Source organism: Pagrus major, chromosome 5, assembly GCF_040436345.1.
Source record: "Pagrus major chromosome 5, Pma_NU_1.0".
NCBI classification, from domain to species: Eukaryota; Metazoa; Chordata; class Actinopteri; order Spariformes; family Sparidae; genus Pagrus; species Pagrus major.
Window position 1 is genome coordinate 31,415,831 of NC_133219.1, and position 22,770 is coordinate 31,438,600.

Below are 22,770 nucleotides of genomic sequence, written 5' to 3' on the forward strand. Positions count from 1 at the left end.
GTTCCACATTCAATAAACTTAATTGCAAGTGAAGTGGACACAGTGTGCGTGAGTCTTGTTCCTGATTTTATCTGCCTTCGGTCTTCTCCTACGCTTCTGTCGACCTTAAGGTGTGCAAAAGCTGCACTCTGTCTTGCAGTCTTGAAAGCAATTAATAAATCAAATGCTCTGACAAATATAAAATCCAGTACTGTGGCTGTTGCAGGCCTCTAATAAGACAATCCAATCATCTTATTCAGCCATTTGAAAATATTGATTATTGACAGACTAGGAAGTTGGTGTTGCTAAAACCATTAGCGAGCTACTGGTATAAGAATGGACAAGAAAGTGCAGCCAAAATATCCCAATGCTGACATACGACTCTGACAGCAGTGAGTACTAATAATAGGCATATTACTTGTTTACGTTCATTATGAGATATTCAGTGTTTTCACTACAACCTACAAATATTAATATTAATTGAATAATCATCCTAATGTGTATGGTCCCACTTCAGAGATTGATACAGAAATACAAAGACATAGAAATGTTATGATGGGAAACTACAGTAAAGCAAATATTACTTTATAATTTTAATGAACACTATGAAATAAGAAGACTTTACTTTGGTCACTCTTTCAAACGACATGTTTGTATTCACCATTTCACAAAGTGCTTCTTGGGGAAAGTATTAATTTGTCATCTCAATAAGGTTGTGAATCATTTTGACAGCTGTGATGGCCTAGCTCCTATTCTAATGGCTTTTCATCCAGCCGTTTAGACAATTACCTTCTAATTATGTGTGACTTCAAAATCAAATTCAAAAGTCCCCTGATGCATTTTTATTAACGGTGAAATAATGAGAACCTTGTGAAATGGCAGTTTGCCAGTCAGGCAAGGCAGCTAAAAGAATCCCAGGTTTCATTGACATTCAGGTTGATTAGGCCTGGCTGGTTTAATTAGAGGAAACAGACATGATCCTAGTATTATTATTAGCATAAGTATTGTTGAACATTATTCTTTTTTACATATATGAAGCGGTAAGTGAAGAGAAGCCTGAATCCCTCGAGTCTCCATCACTGATACAGTTAAATTTAGAAAGTCAGTTTTCAAATTCTGAATGAAGAATAGTGGAACTTCAGCCTTTTTGTTTTAACCTGTGACTTCCTGATCTTCAAATGCTTATTTCAAGCTTAAATAGAGTTACTTGATTGACTGAGTCTGTGGCCTTGAAATAATTTTGTGAGATTTTTAGCTCATGGTGATAGACGATGAATATCTCAATATGGTGAACTCTCTTCAAAAGCACTTTATGAATACCAGGACTAAGCGATAACATCCAAGATCACTATTTTGTTTTTTTTGACCAGATGTCTCTATTTTGATACAATATGACTATTGGTGCTTTCACAAAATATTAACACAATGAGATTTTTGATAAATGATTATCAGTAATGTGACAAAGAGGTTAAAGGCAAGTATTATAACAAGTAGAAGAGTTTAGGTTCAGAAAAATTACATCAATTTACTGTAATGAAGCCTTTGAAACCAGAAAAAAACAACACTTATGCCATATCACAGTATAACTTTATCCAAAATCTAAGACAATATAAAGCCTCATATCACAAAAACAATATAATATCGATATATCACCTAGCCCTAACTGAGTCCTTCTTATCACATCCTCAAAGCTGTATGTTGAGTTGCTTTGTAATTCACTGCTATGATGTCTCTTTCTCTCTCAGGTGTCATTTGTGTCCCGTATACCTGTCGCGTTCCCCACAGGCGATGCCATCTCCCTCAGCCACAGTGTGGTTATGTACGCCTGCAACAAGAACGTGGATCTGGCTATCCAACATGGCAGACAGCGACCGCCCGGGAGCGCGCTGCCTCAAACCAAATCTGCTCTAATAAGCTACGGAGGTCAAGGAAAAGCTGCACCCAGCAGTAGTCTTCGACTGAGCATCTTTACCCCCAATGTCCTCATGATCTCCAAACACGCTGACGGCTCCCTGAACCAGTGGGCAGTCAGCTTCGCGGAGGACTCTGCTTTCTCTACTGTGCTCAGCGTCTCTCACAAGTCACGGTACTGTGGCCACCGCTTCCACCTCAATGACCTGGCCTGTCACTCGTTACTGCCTCTCCTCCTCACCACCTCACACCACAACGCCTTGAGGACGCCGGAGGTAGACAACATCCTTGCTCCCCGAGACGCCTGCTACTCTGGTTTCTCTTATTTAGCATCTCTGCCGCGTGGACGTCCCAGCCGGGTGTCACTGGGTGCGGTTTCCCAGGATCCCAATGCGATCTACAGTGAGCTGATCTTATGGAGAGTAGATCCTGTTGGCCCACTGTCTTTATCAGGCGGCGTCTCTGAGCTTGCTCGCATCAATTCTCTCCATGCATCAGCATTTTCTAATGTAGCCTGGCTTCCCACACTCATTCCCAGCAGCTGTTTAGGTGAGAAAATATTTTTGGAGATTTCTGAGGACTTTATTCTCTGTTCAGGCATTTTCATAATTGCAGCTTTTTTGGTTCAGCAATCTGAAGGAAATGCAGTTATCTTTTTATGAATAACTATGACTAATTGAGACTAGCTTTGGGAGATAAAATCCCCATATATATAATTTTTAAAACAGTTTTTTCAGTCCATTCACCCTAATTTGTATATAAATAAACAATCCTGTGAAAACAACTAGTTTCAACTCATAACATCAAAGGAAGCTGTACATTTCCAAATGAAATTGTTGTCGTCTTTGATATTTGCTTGTGTTTTAAAAGCACTTTACCTCGGTATTCTCTATATGTCTTTTTTAATGTTTAATAAGAAAATGAGCGTAATAGAGGAATAAATCAATTCTCTCTTTCTTCCTCTCTTTAGGTGTGTACTGTAACTCTCCCAGTGCTTGCTTTGTGGCAAGTGACGGCCACTCACTCAGGCTGTATCAGGCTGTTATTGAAGCTAAGAAACTCCTGAGTGAGCTCTCCAACCCTGAGATATCAGTAAGTGATCCAACAGGATTCTCAGTCTCTTCAGGGTATATTCAGCGTAGCAATAATTATTTTCTATGCAGACAATTAACAACACATCACTGTTTACCCTTTGGACCCGAACAGAATCAGTGAGGTAATAAAGTGTTGTTAATTTGCAGTCTTGCCTCTTCATTAGTGTCGGCCTTGAATGACTCGGTTGAAAAATTGCATATTGGCACAATAAGATAACGCGAGAACTGAGATGAATGGCAGTGATCTGTCTAACCCAAGACAGCAGAGTTGAATCCAGCAAGAAGTGAAGGTTGATATTTAGCTTCTAGAGAGCAGAAATAGTTGTCTTATTCTTTCTTGCATTGCTTATAAACAGCTTATTGTTTTCAGAATAGTGTTGCCAATGACAGCACAGATTATAGTTACATATTTTTAATTTTCCTACATGTATATATATGTTTTGACTGTGCAATATTTATAAAATAATAATAATAAAATAATGTGAAAATGTTCATGTTTGTTTTACAGAAATATGTTGGGGAAGTGTTCAACATCATCAGTCAGCAATCCACAGCAAAACCAGGCTGTATTATAGAGCTGGATACCATTACCTGCTTTGTAAGTATGCATAAAGACCTAGACAAATGGAGTGTATTTAAGAAAAATATCCTTCGTTCTTACCCTCTCTCTGACACTTTAAATGTCTTGGATGAAATGATATTAACATAAACCTGTCCCCTGAAACAAAGGATATATAAACTGCAATAAATTGAAAAGCCATGGTTGAATTGTAGACCATCGTTAACATTACACACACTGCTGTGGACCTGAGTCTCTGTGAGAGGTCAGTCATGATATAACAAACATGAGGTGCAGTGCAAACCCTCTCTTATCCCCTCAGGCAGTCTTCGTGTGTGCATGTTTGTGTAAGATTTACACAACTTGCGTCAGTGTCTGTTTGCATTTTGGCTCCACAGTGGGTGAAGCATGTTGTTCAGTGTGAATGACAATGGCTGCTGTTGTTCTCCACAGCAGGGGAAGGAGACCCAGCTCCTGCATGTTTTTGAGGAGGATCTTATCCTTGGTAGTGAGAGAGCAGAGAGCACACAGGAACCTCCTGATTCTCCACACCCACGTATGGACAAGTTATTGTTTTCAACTCAATGCTTCAAAATGTAGATGTTTTTCATATTTGCACCACCATAGCACTGTTCATTAATATTCTCTTTGTGTTTGTATGTGTTTTCCTGCAGCCTCTAGCGAGCCGGCATTCTCAGCGCGTTTTTTCCTTGTGGTGGTCGAATTGACACCGACAGGTCGCTCGCTCCTCCACATGTGGCATCTCCATCTTGCTGCTCGACCCGTCACCATGGGTGGGTGCTTTGAAAGAAGGACTTACAGTTCAAAGGATGTTACAAAAATAAACATAACATTTCTTATTCCTGTTTATGTCCCCACAGAAGAGACCGCAATGGAGAAGGAACCCACCACAGCTTCTTCCATGAACAGCTCTCAGTTTAGCTTTGACACATTCAGTTCTCCAGTAACTCCTAAGAGTAAACCCTGCACTTCTAATCTGCAGAGTGCCTGTCGCCTCAGCCTCACAACACGCAGGCTATACAGCCAAGAGATGTCTTTACCAGAAGGGGTGGAAGCAATCAGTGTTACACCCTCAGCAGGTGAGGGACAATGAAGTCATTCACATAGAAATTACGTAAATCCATGGAGGACAAGTACACAGTCCCTGATCTTAATACAGGGCCATTCTTGTATGAAAAAGTAAATATTGATGGTAGCAGCAGCAGCAGCAGTGTTATTATTAATTATAGAGGTCATAATTAATTGCATATTTTGTGTTACACTTTATAATAATGGAATTAAAGTAGTGTCCTCGGTGCAAGTATGCCAGTCTAATAGCAGAGAACAGCAACTATTTAATTATTTCTAAAGGAGGGGTCCTTCAGTAAGCAAATGATTGTTAAGTCCCAAAAGCGCACACATCCAAATACATTGAACGATGGGTGCTGGAAGGAATTTAATTTGAAATACAGAAAAATAGAGTCTGCACACTAGATAATGCTCCAGTGAACATTTATTACCTCCATTCAGTGTTTCGAGCACAGGCCCTTCTTCAGACATGTCTGAACATGGGAACATTTTTGTCTACAATTTTCATTATATTTCATTATAGTTACAACTGTTATTAAATGAAGCCCACAAAATATCTGGAAGATGAAACTATTAAGAACACCAACCACTGTTATTTTGCTCAAGTCCTAGACCACTTTAGCCTGTTTATAAACATATGTTGCCATCTGTAATTAGCTTTATCCAATAAAAACTGACAAAAACTTCATGAATACAAAGAAATTCCCCAGAAAACATTTTTAGAATTAAGAGATTGAGAAAAAGCATCCTCACTAATGGCATATTATCAACTCTTTTCCTAGGTCACCTGAGCGCGTCCTGTTCTCTGCCAGCTGGCCTTGTGCCTTACCTCATCGCTACTTCCTGTTCTGATGGAAAGGTACGCTTCTGGAGGTGTAATGTCACTGCGACAAAGCCTTTCAGTATGGACGACTTGGTGTACCAATGGGAGGAGTGGCCTATGCTGGTGGAGGAGACACTTCCCAACAGCAGCATAGTAAGCGTACAGGGTCGCCCCATAGAGGTCAGCTGCTGTCATGCTGGACGGATTGCAGTAGCTTACAGGCAGATGCCAAACGCACCTCTGATCTCAACACCTTATCTGAACTCTCACGGACTGACTTCTCCTCCCACCTTGACTTCCTCCCCTCATGTGCACTACAACAACCGCCTGACCCCAACCCTGACTGTACAGTGTAGCCCAAATCACACTCCAAGCCCCAGCCCAGCAAACACTAGAGAACCACTGGTGCACATTGCCATCTTCCAGTGTGAGTCTACTGGTGGTTCGCAGTGGATTCTAGAGCAGACCATAGTACTGGACAGCACAGATCCCACAGCTAACTATGGTATTAGCAATAGCACAACTGGAAATGCCAATATCCCAGGTAACGCAGACTTTTCTATACCTAACGAGAACTGTCAAGGTTCTACTAGTAAGACCCTGGTTCATTTGGACTGGGTCTCCCAAGAGAATGGGTCACATGTTCTGACTGTTGGTATCGGCACAAAGATATATATGTATGGTCGTCTCTCTGGGAAACCTCCAGAACTCTGTCTGTCATCTGATGCCAGCAGAGACCAGAGCTTGTCTCGCCTTGTTCTGCTTCGATCAGTTGATCTGGTCTCCTCTGTTGAGGGCTCATTACCCATTCCAGTCTCCCTCTCCTGGGTACGAGATGGCATCTTGGTAGTAGGCATGGACTGTGAGATGCACGTCTACTCCCAGTGGCAGCCCCCAGCGCCACCCAAACCCAATGTCACAGTTGCCCAAGACACAGACATCAGCAGCAGCGTCTCTTCAATAGTCTCAGCTGTCAGACAGAGCCAGGAGGAGGGTTTCAGCTCTGGGGCCCCCATGTCATCACTGGCCCCTCCCAAAAGGGCCCTGACCAGATCGATGATGAGCCTGGCTCAGAAGCTCAGTGGGAAGAGAACAGCTTACGACCTGCCTGTAGAGATGGAGGACTCTGGGCTTTTTGAAGCAGCTCACCAACTCTTTCCCACTCTGCCCCAGTATCATCCCGTACAGCTACTGGAACTCATGGATCTTGGGAAGGTAAGTTAAAGAAATTGCTCTTATACTGTCATATATTTTATTTAATTGTTGCTCTTTATTTAGGCACCTTCACCAGTTGTATCGACAAACCATTTTTTTTGTGCTTTTTTTCAGTTAATATAATTGAATTTCATAAGGTTTGAAGCTGTAGCAAAGCATTTAAAAGGATTAAATATGCCAGAAAGTCAACATTTTTGTGTTTGCTTTACATAAGAAAGTAATAATAGTTGACTTGTGTTTAAAATATAAACATGTAACATAATTTGTCCATCTTAAGGTTCACCGTGCCAAAGCCATCCTCTCCCACCTGGTGAAATGCATCGCAGGAGAAATTGTGGCTCTTAAAGACAGCACCATCAATCCAGAGAAACGTGTTCGCTCTCGAACCATCAGCGCTGGAGGCAGCACAGCCAGGGACAGGAAGATGTTCAGCAAAGCAGAGAACGCCTCCCCCGACTACACAGAGATAAGCTCCATCCCTCCTCTTCCTCTGTATGCACTTCTGGCAGCTGATGAGGATACGTCGCCAAACCCTGGTGGGTAAACAACACATGGATTTAGAATAATGGTATTCAGTAATGAATGAAATAATAGTTAACTTTTTATTTCAGTAGTAGTTAAAGGTCCCATATTGTAGAACATAGTGGGTGTCGTCTGCTCAGGCCTTTAAGAGCTGACCAATCAGAGCAGAGGAGGCTTTTTGGGCACTAAAACAGCATTCACACAGCACAATAGGTGTTCGCCATTGGTCCATTGCCCACCATTAGGTTTCAGTTTTGGTCCTCCAAGGGAAATAGTTTGGGCACCCCTGGACTATACTAACCTAAGACCAGACTTGTGGATAACAACTTAAAAAATAAGGTAGACCGTAAATACATTTTCTTTGGTGTTGTTTATCAGAGTACGTTATTTCTGGCAAACATCAAAAAGGTCATTCAGATACATTATTAAGCAGGTATGTAAACAAAAACAGAGAAATTGTAATTTAAATTGAAAGAGCAACTACCAGCTACCTTGCCAGGAGGTTTAAGACTGATATTCTTTGGTCCTCTAGTTTCTGCTCATTGTGTCTCTGGGGATACAAACTGAGAAGAATGAAAGCAGAAACATGTATACAGTAATTCCTGCTCTTTGGTATTTTAATTTAATCTTCCATCCCCAGCAGGAGGGGATTTTTCTGCGTGTCTCTTCTGAAATGCATGTCTTTTATGATTTAGCTCTGTCTTGTGCCTCCCTCCAGATAAAGTGGGTAGTGTGAGTGGAGACAGTGGGCACGGTTCCAGTCACACTGACGCTTATGATGAGCTCTTTCAAACACCCAGCATGGCGGACTTGGACCCCCTGGACAACGATCAAGAGGAAACGGGGAACAAGGTTGGATTCTTTTGGCTCCTGCTTGGTTCAAAGAAAATGTATAGAAATAAGAGTGGACAGCAACATTTTGCGTTCTGTTGGTGTTCTAGTGTAGCTTAAACATGCAGAATTGTACACATCAAGGTTAATTTTCTTTTATATATTGCTACCTTAAACATCCAACCCATTCTTGGCCCTAGCGAATGCAAATTTTGCACAAACAATGTATGTGTTTAGATGTGAGTTTGAGTCCAGTGATTACACATTCTCCATTTTAACATTATTTCCCACCTCTCTATGTGTTGTCTTATTAATTAGACATACCACACAATTAATTTTACAGACTCTGTCCTCTGTCTTGTTCCTGGTCTATAGGTCATTGACCTGTCCCAGTACAGTCCAACATACTTTGGTCCTGAACATGCCCAGGTTCTGTCCAGTCACCTCCTGAGTTCCAGTTTGCCTGGCTTAACCCGTATGGAGCAGATGTCTCTCATGGCGCTAGCCGACACCATCGCTACTACAAGCACAGACCTCAAGGACAGCCAGGGCAAGAGCAAAGGTATTGCCAGAAAATAAAAACATGGAATAAGGGCTCTGCTCTGCACCTTCATGAAAGTATATTTTGAAAGAACAGTAAGAGCTGTCTGTCATTCCTTCACCAGGTGGAGAAACTCTGGATGAGTGTGGTCTGAAGTTTTTGCTGGCTGTCAGACTGCATACCTTCCTCTCTACCTCCCTGCCTCCAGCACACCGAGCACAGCTGCTGCGGCAAGGTACAGTAAGATTGTGTTCAAGCTGTTTTTCATTACAGCAAAAACTGTAGCATTCAACAAACTCTAAGGAAACTGTCACATTCATAAAAATATTATTTTTCAAGACCAAAATTGTCCCTAAAAATTACCACACTTGGTTCTTTTTCCAAAAGGTCTAAATGTGTTTTTACCTTGTGTGATCTTACTAGACTAAGGAGTTGTCTCCCTGCACTCCTTTAGATGAATTTCCAGTGCTCCCACCTAAGTTTCAGTGCAGTAACTCTCTAAAGACTCCTAAAGCTAGAAACAGAAGTTTACTGATGGTCTCAATTGTAAAGTTTTCAAAGTAAATGTCTCAAGTCTCAGTCTTTTTATCATTCTTAACTATTGCAGTAAAGTTACCCTTGAGCAATACAACACTGAAGCTGTAAGAAGCAACTCCCAGCTTTAAATATATGTTTGTGCTGTTGTAAACAAGGGCCCCATCTAAAGACGTATTTACTTCACAATTTAATTATTTGTTGCATTATAGTCTGTTAATCTTTTACCACTAATGCGCAATGATTTATGTGAATTAGTTTGCTTTGGGTAAGGAGTTAGAAAATTCGACAAATTAGGCCAACAATTAGCTTGTGCTCATGGAGGCTGCTATTATAGGTTGTGCTACGCAACTTGAAATTGGTCCGTTTCAGAAACGACAAGGGAGGAAGACGCTTGTTCTAGCTTCCTGTGGTTTAGATATTCACCGATTTATTCATATATTTTCTTCCAAATAATCAAAGGTATGGCAGTTTTTTTAAATGTGCACATGTACACCAGGAAAAGAAAAGTTTATCCAGAATATTGTGTTCTCAACAGCAGCCATGTCTTAGTTATCTTCTTATAAATGCATATTAAAATCACTACACAATGCTAAAATTATCCCTACAAAATACAGCACATTCCCCATTTTCCATGTGTGCTTTTCACCTCTCTGCAGGCTTGTCCACATGTCATTATGCTTGGGCCTTCCACTCTGAAGCTGAGGAGGAGCTTCTGAACATGCTGCCTGCCCTGCAGAAGGGAGAGCCCACCTGGCCTGAGCTGCGCTCCATGGGTGTGGGCTGGTGGCTGCGCAGCACCAACAAGCTACGCAGGTGTATTGAGAAGGTGAGGCGGCAAATGACATCAGTCAGTTAGCATTATCAGTGTAGATCTTAAACAGTGACCCAGTGCCAGTGTTGTTAAGATAAATTGTCTGATTTAAAGTATAAATTTGCAGATTGTGCAATCATTAGCAAATCAGTATCAAAGAGGACATGGAAGTTTTCAAACAAAAATACCAAACATCTTGTTCTAGTTTCTCTAATGTGAGGATTTGCTGCTGCACTCTGTCTTGATCAGTAGCACATAGATTAGCGTTGTCCTTTGGACTGATGGTCTGACACTATCCAACACACTGAACTCATTTGAATCAGTATTATCTCCTTTTTAGTAAACTGAACTTCATTTTAAAGCTACTATAATCACATAAAAATTCTGCACATAAAGGATTTTAAGGTTGGCTATTAGTGTGTTAGCCCTGTGTACTTCATATTTATTACTTCAATTATAAATGAAGTGCTGTCTTCTAGGTGAAAGTGAAAGTTTGCTGAGGTTGCTATAAAATACAGCACTAAAATTGAGCTTGAGCTACTCCCTCAGATGACCCATAAAACTACAACTTGTAGATAAACTGTAGGGACTGAGTAGCCGTGAGCTGAATGTATTTTTTTCTTTTTCTTATTTTTTTTTTTGGTCAGGTTGCCAGGGCGTCTTTACTGATAAACAACGATCCTCTGGATGCAGCTATATTTTACCTTGCACTGAAAAAGAAGGCAGTGGTCTGGGGATTGTACAGGTAGGCAAAGCTTATGTAATTTTACATATGAAATACAAATGCACACACAGTCATCATAATGTTTGCACCTACCGTTAACCAAGATTAGTTCTGTAGGATTACTGAAGACTTGTGACATCAGTATTGTTGAATCCATATTATTTCTCTCTGCAGGTCTCAGAAGAATGCCAAAATGACAGACTTTTTCCGCAACAACTTCAGCGAGGATCGGTGGAGGAAAGCAGCACTCAAAAATGCCTTTTCTCTGTTGGGAAAGCAGAGGTTCCAGCACTCTGCAGCCTTCTTCCTTCTAGCCGGCTCCCTTAAGGATGCTGTGGAGGCAAGTGGAAAATAGACATGACACACTGTTTGCAAGAAGCTCTTGCTCCTTCAACTGTAAGTGCCACTTGGCAGCGAGCTAATCCTAAGTTGAAACCTTGCTTTCAGTTGTCAAGTGCTACAAAATGTCTGTAGTATTGTATGTAATTCCTTTTTGCCAAAAAAAATCACTGTCAATTGCAGTGTTTGACAGAGAAATCACATTCACACAAACAGACCTCACCACCAGTATTTCTTTGGTGTGCAGCATTCCTTTTATTATTAACAGCTCAATACATTTTCACAGCGGTGTCTTTTAGTACAATGAGCTGAAGAATTATTGATGTTGGCACTTGACTCTTGGGTGTTGCTGTCTTTCTTCCTTTTGTGTGAATTTTCAATAGCACGCGGTCACATTCATAAACCAGCAGTGCCACGCTCCTGTTGAAGCTTCATAAATTGGGACACTACCTACTGCCTTCATATCAGAACAGTATATTTGCATATTTGTTGTTTTTGTGTAAACTTCTGTATCAGAGTTAGTTTAAGCCACAAAAAAACATACAGTTCCCTGTCGTTTTGCTCACATATTAAGAGGGCTGCGTCTGGTCAGTGTGTTCGCTTAACCTTTAATTCATCAAGGTTATTCCTGTTTTGAAAGTCCCTGTGGCAATGAGTCATTATTTCATCTGCGTGAGTAACTGGGGCTTCTCTAAGCATTTTATGGAAATGAGCAGCACCCAGGCAAAGGGCTATCATTGACTTTGCTCAGTCTCTCTGGCTGGGAGGTAGTCTCATTGAAATGCACCTCACACCTAACCAGTTAGGAGCAAATACAACAACTTCAGCTATCGTCTAACTCTTTGCTGTCTGTACAGACTTTTCCTTTTTTAATTTTTTTTGGTTCTTTCCTTTTTAATGGGTAAACAAGTAAGCTATGTATCCAGAATATGTATCATTTGTCTCTTTAGTCATGTACCAGAAGCATTTTTTAAATCATAGCCAACTGTGATATCTTGCTTTTTTCCCCTCCTGCAGGTGTGTTTAGAGAAAATGCAGGACCTCCAGCTGGCCCTGGTGATCTCCAGATTGTATGAGTCTGAATTTGAGACGTCATCCACCTACAAAAAGATCCTCCAGAGACATGTTCTGGGACAAGACAAACAGGTGCTGAGTTTGTGCATGTCACAGCCTTCGCAAGCTGTTGTTTTTACTGTGGAAGATGCACTATTTAATCAAATTCCCCAGTGTTTCGGTAATTAATACACTGCAGAAACCAGAATGAGCCGTTGTAATTCTCTGTATATTTCAGATTCACGCCCATCACGACCCCTTCCTGCGGAGCATGGCTCACTGGGTCCTGGAGGACTACAGCAAGGCATTGGACACTCTACTCGAACAGCCTACTAATAGCACCGGCTCTGGGTCCGCTGCTAGCAAGTGTGAGTCTGGTAGGTCCACGGGGCTCTTTCTTACTTACTTCTATATAAAAAACAATATCAAGATGGTACTGTTTATTGCTGTGTAGCAGAGAAGCATTTATTTTTTACATTAAGTTAGGGCCGAAAATTCCATAAAGGTACTGATACCAATACCTTGACTACAACACTGGTTCCTGAGCGATATTGTTTTGATACCAATTTTATGAAATCCCTTTTAACAGACAGTAAACCCCATCTCCGGGCGTAACCTAGTGTTTTTCCTGCCTGCCTACAGACAGTTAATCACCAGTACTGTTAGATCTTGGCACAATAACCACACTGCATACTTATTGACTCACTGAAGCTGATGAAATGAACTCCTTAGACAGTGAAATTTGGTACCAAATGTCAAGATGTTTCTTCAGTAGTAGTATCGAGGCAATTTGGTCAGTGCCATAAAAGTTCGATACCCAGCTCTCAGTCGAAGCCCACATCCTTATTGTTATGCACCTGCTAAATGTTCACATCGTGATCATGCATTGCTTTATTTTTTCCATGTTTCTGCACCTATGAGGGAACATTCAGCGATCAGTTGTACTAAATTATGAAAGCAAAAAAAAACAAAATGTTATTTAGACAAATTTCATACATGTGCCCCATCTTCAGATTGTAAGTTTGCCAATGCAAGTCTATTTTTAGTTTGAGTTTGATTTTATGTTTGTGAAATTGCAGCCTTCTGGACACAAGATCATTTAATTGAAGCAAAGATACTACCCTTGCCTTCAAACAGATGAGGAACTGAACATAATATGAACTTCACTTTGACTAAAGAGCCAAACGAGTCCCAGATCAACATCCCTGCGCTACACATGTTTCATAAATGATGTTCTTAAAGCACATTTAATATGCTTAGAGAAGAGAACACAAGCTTATAGAGCATCAAAAATTGTTCTTATGCTTGATGGATTATGGGCTGTCTCGGCTGGGTTTTCAGTTGTCTGTTCTTGATATTGTTCATGCCTGGAAAGAAAAAGAGTGAACGTAATGCACTACCTTTTTTTCCACCAGCAGCTCTCAATAACCTGTCAGTTCTTGAACTCTCAACCCCACTCACCTTTAAGTGTCCACAGAATGCAGCTCTCATAGCTGCATGCCTCAATTTCTTCAACAAAGATTCAGTCAGGCCAGCTATAGTTCTATTTCAGTGACTGATCCAATTACACAGCTTGTCCTTGTAGGTACTGTCAAAGTTGTAAAGGTTTCTGGGTTTTTCCAGATAAAAGCCAATTTTCTGTCTTCATATCTATGACAGGTTACTCTCCCGTGTCTCCATGTAATCCTGAGGTTTTCAACTTTTACACCTACCTTCGCACCCACCCTCTCCTCCTTCGCCGCCATTTTGGCTCGTCAGACAAGGCTAAAGTTGGCCTAACCGCTGAGGGTCGCAGGGCTGACTCCATTAGCCTGGAGGAGAGAAGACTGTTTTTCACAGCTGCATATGCACATTTGCAAGCTGGCTGCCCCATGCTAGCTCTCGAAGTCCTCTCCAAGATGCCTAAAGTTCGCAAGCATTCCAAACTCCTTAACCAGAAAAATGCAGACATCGCCACTGAACTGAGTGTTGGGAGCAAGAATGGACAAACATCAGATCCAGATTGGTCTCAGCCAGCACTTAATGGCTATGAGTCTGACGGAAACAGCTTATCCAACAGCCAGTCGGATTCAGTCTTAAGTTTTGACTGGAGCCAGCCATCACTGACGCTCCCTGACGAGTCCCTGGAGCTGAAGTGGGATAGTGACAAAGATGAAGATGAGGAAGATGATGAGGATGAAGAAGAACATAAAGATGGGAAGAGTGGTAGAACTGCAGACAGCAGCAGCGTGTTCCAGGACACACAGGATGCAACATCGCCACTAATGGAGACGGTGACAGGAGAGGAAAGTGACAACAACAGTGACTTCCTAGAACCGTCTAATGACATCCTGGCTGCTCAGCTGAAGTTCACTGCCTGCTTGAAGATTATGACCAATGAGCTGCGGACGCTGTCAACGGGATATGAACTGGATGGAGGGAAGCTACGTTACCAACTCTATCAGTGGTTAGAGAGAGAGGTAATAGCACAAACATTTCACAGACTCAAATCTATAATATGGCTTTTAGTTTAAATTGTTATAATATCCGTCTGTCTGGCTGCACCTCAGGTTCACTCAATAAAACTTTTATAACTTGCATAACTCCCACACAACTCTTCCGTCTTCATGTTCACTGTTTGAAGATTTTATCTCTGTGAGCTGTGTCAGTGCATATAAACATCATATTGGTAATAACTCCAGTGGTTTTCTCTTATGAAATTGTTTGTCTTTCCCTGTGAATACTGTTTGACAATTTGGTGAAATGTTACGCCCACACCATGCAAGACAGATTCGTTCTCAATAATGAATTTAAAATGAAATTCCGTTTTCCCCAGGTGGTGGCTCTCCAGCGTTGCTGCAGCTACAAGCCTTGCTTGCCAGAGCTGTGCATCCAGGGTGAGGCCCCTGTTTCTGGGTTGGTGGAGGAGGAACAGGTGGGTGTAGATAGCTGGCTGCTTCTAGATCTGTCAGATATTCATGAGAAAAATCGATGCAACACTTGCTGTAATAAAAAATTAAGACATCTGCACAGTGAGAGACTTTGAAAAAATGTGTTTTATTGATAAGACTTTTGCACCATTTTCCTTTTTACATGCTGCTGTAAATTTTTCTCGATTTGATTCAGTTTCAGAAACACATCAAATTATACATACAAACCCCTTCCCAGTCCAATTTACTGTTGATTTACAAATTGAAACTGCATTTTGAAGATCCACTTATTTATTGTTGACAGAACAAATTAATGTGCATTGTTATAAAACAGTTGTTTTGTTTGGACAGTAGCCAGCTTGATAACGTTGGCATATTTACAGGGATGTTGACTGATTTGTCTGCATTACTAATGAAGTAAAAATGTTTTTCCAGCCTGGGAGTCCTCGTGTTGACAGCCAGAGGAGCAGGAGACATTGGCTGCAGAGTAACCAGCCCTTACTGAGGATGTTTCTGAGCTACTGCAGCTTACACGGCTCCCACGGTGGAGGACTGGCCTCTGTACGCATGGAGCTCATATTGTTGCTTCAAGAGTCTCACCAGGTAATTAAAAATATGGACAGATGCACACTAAAGGCCAATGATAGACAGAGCAAGATCATTTTTTGTCTGTCTCTGTAACTGCTGCAGCTAAGTTACAGTGCTAAGCGTCCATATTTGCTATACATGTTAAAAGTGGTTGCCAGGTGGCAAAGAAGCGCACAATTGATCCCTTGATGAAACAATGTATCTTCCTCAATTGTAAGTAATACATAACATCCTTAATCCAATGTCCATAATTTGGAAGTGAAGAGTTCTTCCATTTACATAAGATGGGCAAAAAGAAACAATATCCACTTGGGATAATAAATAACTGCTTAATAAATTGTTTATGAAGCATTTCATTGTTTGTTGACAGTGAAAAACCTATTAACTAAAGTTTAATTAACCATAAATACCATTTATTAATGATGGTTATTATAAAGTGTCACCATTTAGATTTTCTTGTGTCCATTTCAATTTTGTTTGCATTAACATAGAGAAGGAAACATGATAAATCCATAAATAAATGATTGATTACTTACAACTTACAACTTCAGACACTTTGCTTTGATGTCTGTTTTTATAATTACATAAAATAAAACTTGGGATTTTTTTGTTCCTTGTCAAAGATGACAGGGAATTAAGAAAATTAATGAATAATTGATGAAGTAAATTATGATCGGTGCAACCCTAGTTAACAGTCTCACAATGAAGGTACTACTGAGAACACTGTTTCATATTTGTAACCAGGACATTTCATCACAATGAGGTAATAAAGGTGATGCAGCCTGCTCTGACTTTATCTGTCAGAGGTGACAGTATCGGTTTTATAGGAGCAACAAGAATAATGTGAACAGAATATATTTTTGCAGTAACAACCATCAGCCGCGTGTAGAAACAATCCAGCAAGCAGAGCTGCAGTATTATTTAAGTGATCACATATTCTCTTTGAAGGGAAGGATACGGAGCAGATGAGGGGGCAAAGTACCAATGAAAGACGAACATGACGACATCTGAAAGCTTGTCTTAATGCCACCAGATTTTCAAGACACGCACACGCTCACACTCACACTCACACTCAGACCTACTTATTGTGCCCTGGCGATCGTCGGAACGCCTCCAGCAATAGGCTGACAGTTTGTGCTGATTCTCTGAGCTCCTGAGGGAGGTCCCGCCTTCGGCTGACTATTAGAAGGTTGAGTCAAATTTTAGGAGGTAAACAACTCAATGAGCCGCCGTGGGAACAACGGTCTTAAATGTTAACACAGTCGATGGGCACTGGGAGTCCTTTCTACTCTCCTGCTTTGATCTTGAAATAAAAGCAGTTGCTTTTGTCACAGCTCTGGTCCCATGGTTGTCAGATTTCTCCATTGTTGTCGAGGAAATTTTTGGGTATTTTCTTTTGTCTCAACGTCAGCCGGTGTGCAGAGCTTCTGTTAAGGAGGTTCGTGACAACTGAATGTGATTCATCAAGCGTAAAGAACATAAACTTGTGGTATTCTTACACACTGTGTCTTGTCCAGGGATCTCTTTGCCAACCTCTTCTTTTTAGCTCTTTAAACGTCATTCACATATACACTGGTGAACGCATCATGCACTCTATAAGAATTGGGATCGTGTGTGACTTATTATGGCTCAGGAAAAGGCTGTTGCTGCAGAGTTCAAAGCAGTACGCTTCTTTTCTCGGCTGCCTTTGTGAGCTGTTACTTTAAACCCTAAAAAAAAAAAAATGAGAAAGTTGAATATATCTGCTCTTATTTTTTGAAGTTTGCTGTGGTGCAAGTGCAATGTGTTGCATATAGGTCCCAGTGTATAGGTGTGAGTGTTATGTGAACACTAAACAATAAAATATTTGTATGTACTGTGTATTAAATTATCAATTTTGTCAAAACACATACTAGACATACTGTAATGAACCCACTGTAGTATACTGTAGTGAACCCACATTCAGTATGTTTCTCTCTTTTTTCTCCCCACAGGATGACTCCATCCAGTCAGCGGTGACGCCATGTTGTCCACAAACCTCCATCCCTCTTCTGATGGCTTGCACGGCAAACGTCAAGACAGTGGTGGCCAATCCAATCGTCTACCTGACCAACCTGACTCATGACATCTTGCAGACCATTAACGCACTCGACTCTCCTCCTCATCCTGATGTTGTCAACAATGAGGTGAGGCAGTCTCATTTATGCATCTCTACTTCCAGTACTGTTGATTGCATAAATGGACCATTTCTCCTGATAGAAAGGCTGAATCTGAGTTTATTGAAGGAGAGCAGTGATCATGGGACATGTGTGCCGTGGCAGATAAATTGAAATATATACATTTTTCACGTTGGTATTCTGGAAACTCTGAGACCTATTTTTTGAGCATGGATTTTAGTGTCTATATTCAGGTGGATCTAACGGATGATATTAGCTTATTGCAGTTATATCTGTATGAGCATGCATGTCAGCCAGTAACTTGAAAGAAATTGCAGTACTGAAATGCCAAAGAGAAGTTTGAAGTAGTTTAGAAATAGGGACACCATTACAAAGATATTTTTTCAAATGTAAAATGTCTCATTCACTACAGCAATCCTTATCAAAATAATTGTTAGTGGGACCAATTTTATGTTCCAATAATTGTTACTGGAGCTCATAGTTGTCTTTCCATCTAATTTATCAAGTGAATTTAAACCGAACTTTTGAAATCTGGCAAAAGAAAAACAAGAAAATGCGAATAAGGTGCGTTTCTATTAGCTGGTTTGAAACAAATACACCATGCTACGCAATGTGTACTTTTGATAGATGCGTGGCTGTAATAAACGTAGTAGAAGTCGAGTTCCCGAACCTTCAACCGCCAATTAAGTTCAGAGAAGAAGAAACAAAACCAGTCGCCTTAGCTATCTATGAGAGAATGTGAGAATAAATCTGCGAATGGGAATCTTATGGGAATATCCAGGAAAATGCAGACAGTGCACACAGTTTCTTCTTCTGCTTCTTCTTCTTCTTTATAAGCAGAAACGGCAGATCAGTCTTGTCATTTCCATTGCAAGCAATGCTCAAGCAAGCGAAAAAGCTATCTACCTCTTCTAATGCAACACTTCAAAATTCACACACAAATATGCCAAAGGAAACACAGCTGATGTTTACCGACTGCTTGGATGTATAGGTTTAATTTGTACTTTTAGATGTAATATGTTTTGAATGTATTCATGCACGTGACACACTTACTCATGCTTGGTTGTCTATTTTGTTTTTTGTTTTTTTCCCTGTGCCTTTTTTCAGATCTATGTGCTGCACACATTGGCCGCCTCCTTATCAGCCTGTATATACCAGTGTCTGTGTGAACACACCCACAGGTGAGTCTCTCATCTGCCTTACCTGTTGGCAATATTTTTAAGCTTTTAACCCTCTAGACTGTCATGTTGCATGTACTGTTCCACAAAGCACACATGTACTCAGCAGCTTAAGAATGAACTTGAATAAGGCTCAAACCTTGAGCTATTTTCCCCCAATGTTTTGGGTATGAGGAAAGAAATCTTTGCAGATCTCAACCCAGCGTTTGAAAATAAATGCGTTCATGCAGCCTGACTCCAAAAGGTTTGAGCTCATAGTGAGTGTCTACAGTGCAGCGTCTCTCCGAGCAAGCTTCTTGAATTCTTTATATGACTTGAAGCGGTGCTTAACTTTGATACGACTTTTCATTTTCCACCACATTCACCTGGACACGACTCCATTAACTGCACCAGCCACCACTAGATTATTTACCGTTCAGGAGTGATCTGACTTTGTTTTCCTATTCTTAGCTTTAGCATTTAAAACACAAAATGCTGGCATAAATAATGTTAATTGTGTCCTCAGGTTTCCTCTGTTTGTGTGTGTGTGTGTGTGTATGTGTGTAAGAAGGTTTTTAGACTTATTGGAGCAGAATGATAAGAGATAAGGGGGGAGGGACATGACTACTGGTAACCAAGCATACTTTATGATGAGAGGGTAATATACACACATCTGAAGTCAAACACTACTTATGTAATACCAAATGGGCTTTTCAAGATTTCTTCTTTGTTTTTTTACGTGTACATGTTGTAGGCTGGTTTAACAAAGCTTGATAGCGGTGTGATTTAAGACATGGGGAAGCCTGCTCACCAGAAATATGACAGCCACAGTCTGTTTTGACCAAGTTGAGATTGATTTATGAAAACCACCCGGCTGCTGTTTGTCATTCTTATTGTAAATAATTAATCCGATTTTTGGTTTTGACAGATGGGAGGAACATTGTTTATTTAAGACGAGTATGTTCTATAACTTTAAATCACTTTGACAACAACCCAGTAGGATTTAAACTTTGGATGAGTGAATAAGTGTGTGTGTGTGTGTGGCTTTTTTTCAAGCAAGCCATTAGGCTTCCAGCTGTGCTACTGTGTGAGTTACTGTCACCGTTCTGCCAGATTGCTTGTTTGATTGCTCGATGTTGTGCAGAATCATTTTTACTTATGCTTGACCAGACTGTGACCTTAAAAGCCACAGTGATGTGACTCCAGGGATGGAAATGCTTGTTTCAGATAAGTGATTTGTCAAAAAGGAAGACTTTTTTTTCATGCATCATTCTTTCAGAGCGAGCTCTCTGCCCTTTCAGACCTTACGAACAAGCACCTGGTCTTACATCTTCCTTTTGCACCGTATACTTTACTCACACCCACAACCAAGTATCACATGCTGTTTGTGAGTCTCACTAAATTAGCAAGGCTATTTCTAATTTAACACCGTCTTTGTTATGGTAATCATGATCTAAACTCCTGGTGTGTCTCGCTGCAGAGGTTTGATGAAATTGTGCTTCTTTCCTCTCGAGTGTGTGTGAATTTTTTAAAGGGTATTTGAGGATATAGGTTGCGGGAGTTGAACTTGACAGTATTTTGATACATGTTCTGCTCTTTTCTCTTTCTGTTATCATGTTAACTTCAAGTTGAGAAAACAACCAACAGGTTCATCCATATGAAGCCCTAAAGCACAGTGCATTGAGCACTTGCAGTTAGAAGTGCTTTAAGACCGCAGTAACTACCGTTTCTTCATTATATTCACTTTGACTTTGGAAATATTTTTGATGTGGAGGCACATTTCTTTTACTCAAATAAGCTTTAAAGGGGACTTTACTTAACAGACTCCCTGGTGGGTTTCCATATTATCTGCAACAATCAGAGGTGTTTTTGTTATACACGTTGAAAAGCCACTCTACATGAGATACTTTCTTCTCTATCACCAAACAGCATAGATAGGCTAACCTGCAGTGCAACCCAATAGTGTTTCATTTTCTGACAGAACAAAGCTTGACAGCGGTGCCTTTTATTTAGAAACATCATCCCAGAGTTCAGAACAAATTTAAAACATTTAAAGTGAAACATTTACACATTATATATTTACACCACCTAACCTATTTTTTAAAAATTCACTTTTCAATCCATGGCTTCCTCTTTGACATCAGTGTTATTCTTTGTGCACGCGTACTGACAGTGTGTGGTTTCTTTTTTCTGTCTGTTGAATCTCCCACAGCCATGTGAACCAGTTCACAGGAATCGTGTATCAGAGCGTGTTGCTGTCCCAGAAGCAGCCAGTCAGAACCGTCAGCATGGATGAGTCTGTTCAGCCCAACACTTCCCCTGCACAGTGGCCAGGTAAAAAAGCCAGACCTAACACAATTTTATTGTTTCATCAGTTTATTCGACAGGGACAATACATGTAGACATTGTTACATCTTATTAGAAATGTATGTAGAACTTCTAGCCATGGCTAATGTGCAGTCCTTGTCTCTTGTTAGGCTTTTGGGGAATAAAACACATGATACAACACAAAAAGACACAGAAACAAAAAAAATAAATAAATATTAATTTTATTATATCATATTTATATAATATATAAAATATATGTCTCATTGTCAATAATAAAAGACCCAGTGAGATGTTTGTCGATCTCTCTGTACTTACCAACTCCCCTGCTTTGTCTGTGTCCATTCCTACTGAGGATTTAAAATTATTTTAAACAGGTCATGAATATATTGTTTCTTTTAAAAATAGAACAACAAAACAAAACAAAACAAAACAAAAAGGCTCTGAAATTTCCCCAAATAGCTGAGCACTGGTTTTTAACAGAAGTTACTCAAACATGAGTAAAGATTGCATTTGCTGGGACAAGTTTCAGCTCTGGATAACTACACATTTGCATTTGAATGGAGTATTTTCAGCAGCAGGTCGGTGTATGTGGGATTGACTCAAAATAGAATCATGTTTGTTTTGGTCTATTGATAAACTTTGTTCACAATAAGATAACACGAGAAATTGTCACCATTTTCCTTTCAAGGAAAGGAGAGGGGGGAAAAAAAGAAAAAACAAACTCACAAACAGGCCTTGTAGAGTAGGTCGAAACATCATGTCAATAAAAATGTATGTGAGCTTGTAATTTCAGTGTCTGGACAACATCTGCTTTTCCTTTGTTTGCTGTTTCTTGTCCTGCAGCTGTAACTAAAGCCAAATTCAAACTACAGGGTTTTAGACTTGATCTCTCAGTCAGCGGTGGTTTTTGGAGATCACTGACTAAAAGCCCCAGATCAGAGGCAAATCAGCGCTCACTCCCGTGTGCAGTGGTCACTATGTGTGAACTTTCAAAGATGCGATCCAGGAGCTCACCGACACCTATATATCTAGCATAATATCTTAATAATATCTAAATATTATTATAGAGAAACTGTTTAATGCATTCATCAATAAGTTGACTTACAGTGGCTGTATACTCTGCTCTCTGTTTCTCCAAATGCATAATGTTTTATGTGCATTTGTAATCGTTTTTTATGCTGTTCTCTTTCTCTCCTTTCTCCTTTCTCCTTTCTTCTCGTCACCTCTTCAGGTATCGCCTCTCTGATTCGCCTGTTGAGCTCAGCTGGCGAGGAGAGCCAGCCGGGCTTAGCTGTGCTGCTCTGCGAGATCCTGACTGCTGTCTACCTCAGCCTGTTTGTTCACGGCATGGCCACTCACTCCAGCAACGAGCTGTTTCGCATCGTGGCCCACCCCCTCAACAGCAAGCTTTGGGTGACGGTGTTCGGCGGAGGCGCCCGGATCCCTGTCATAGAGAAACCCAACAGCCCAATGAGAACACCTCCACCAGGTGAGAAGGGATTAGTTTGGCTGATCTAGTTTTCTCTCCGACTGTCTGCCTGAGTGGCTGTCTCTCTGTGTGGGGTTTTTCTTTTGGAGGTGACCCAGGAGCTAAATCAAATCAG

The 22,770-nt window shown here is 40.6% G+C and overlaps 1 protein-coding gene across 3 annotated transcripts in view; it reads left to right on the forward strand.

The window, feature by feature from the left end:
* LOC140995554 (dmX-like protein 1) overlaps positions 1-22,770 on the forward strand; it is a 59,028-nt gene that overhangs the window by 14,841 nt on the left and 21,417 nt on the right. For 2 of the 3 annotated variants that reach the window (XM_073465574.1, XM_073465576.1), the window contains exons 13-35: positions 1,725-2,439; positions 2,861-2,982; positions 3,493-3,582; positions 3,997-4,099; positions 4,218-4,337; positions 4,425-4,643; positions 5,415-6,670; positions 6,948-7,206; positions 7,911-8,044; positions 8,399-8,585; positions 8,689-8,799; positions 9,758-9,927; positions 10,560-10,657; positions 10,811-10,976; positions 11,993-12,121; positions 12,267-12,405; positions 13,688-14,487; positions 14,844-14,942; positions 15,373-15,540; positions 17,499-17,690; positions 18,789-18,862; positions 21,051-21,172; positions 22,398-22,655. In XM_073465574.1, coding sequence (XP_073321675.1) covers positions 1,725-2,439; positions 2,861-2,982; positions 3,493-3,582; positions 3,997-4,099; positions 4,218-4,337; positions 4,425-4,643; positions 5,415-6,670; positions 6,948-7,206; positions 7,911-8,044; positions 8,399-8,585; positions 8,689-8,799; positions 9,758-9,927; positions 10,560-10,657; positions 10,811-10,976; positions 11,993-12,121; positions 12,267-12,405; positions 13,688-14,487; positions 14,844-14,942; positions 15,373-15,540; positions 17,499-17,690; positions 18,789-18,862; positions 21,051-21,172; positions 22,398-22,655 — 5,731 coding nt within the window. The remainder of the gene's footprint in view (positions 1-1,724; positions 2,440-2,860; positions 2,983-3,492; positions 3,583-3,996; positions 4,100-4,217; positions 4,338-4,424; positions 4,644-5,414; positions 6,671-6,947; positions 7,207-7,910; positions 8,045-8,398; positions 8,586-8,688; positions 8,800-9,757; positions 9,928-10,559; positions 10,658-10,810; positions 10,977-11,992; positions 12,122-12,266; positions 12,406-13,687; positions 14,488-14,843; positions 14,943-15,372; positions 15,541-17,498; positions 17,691-18,788; positions 18,863-21,050; positions 21,173-22,397; positions 22,656-22,770) is intronic. The other variant, XM_073465575.1, reaches the window with a different exon arrangement.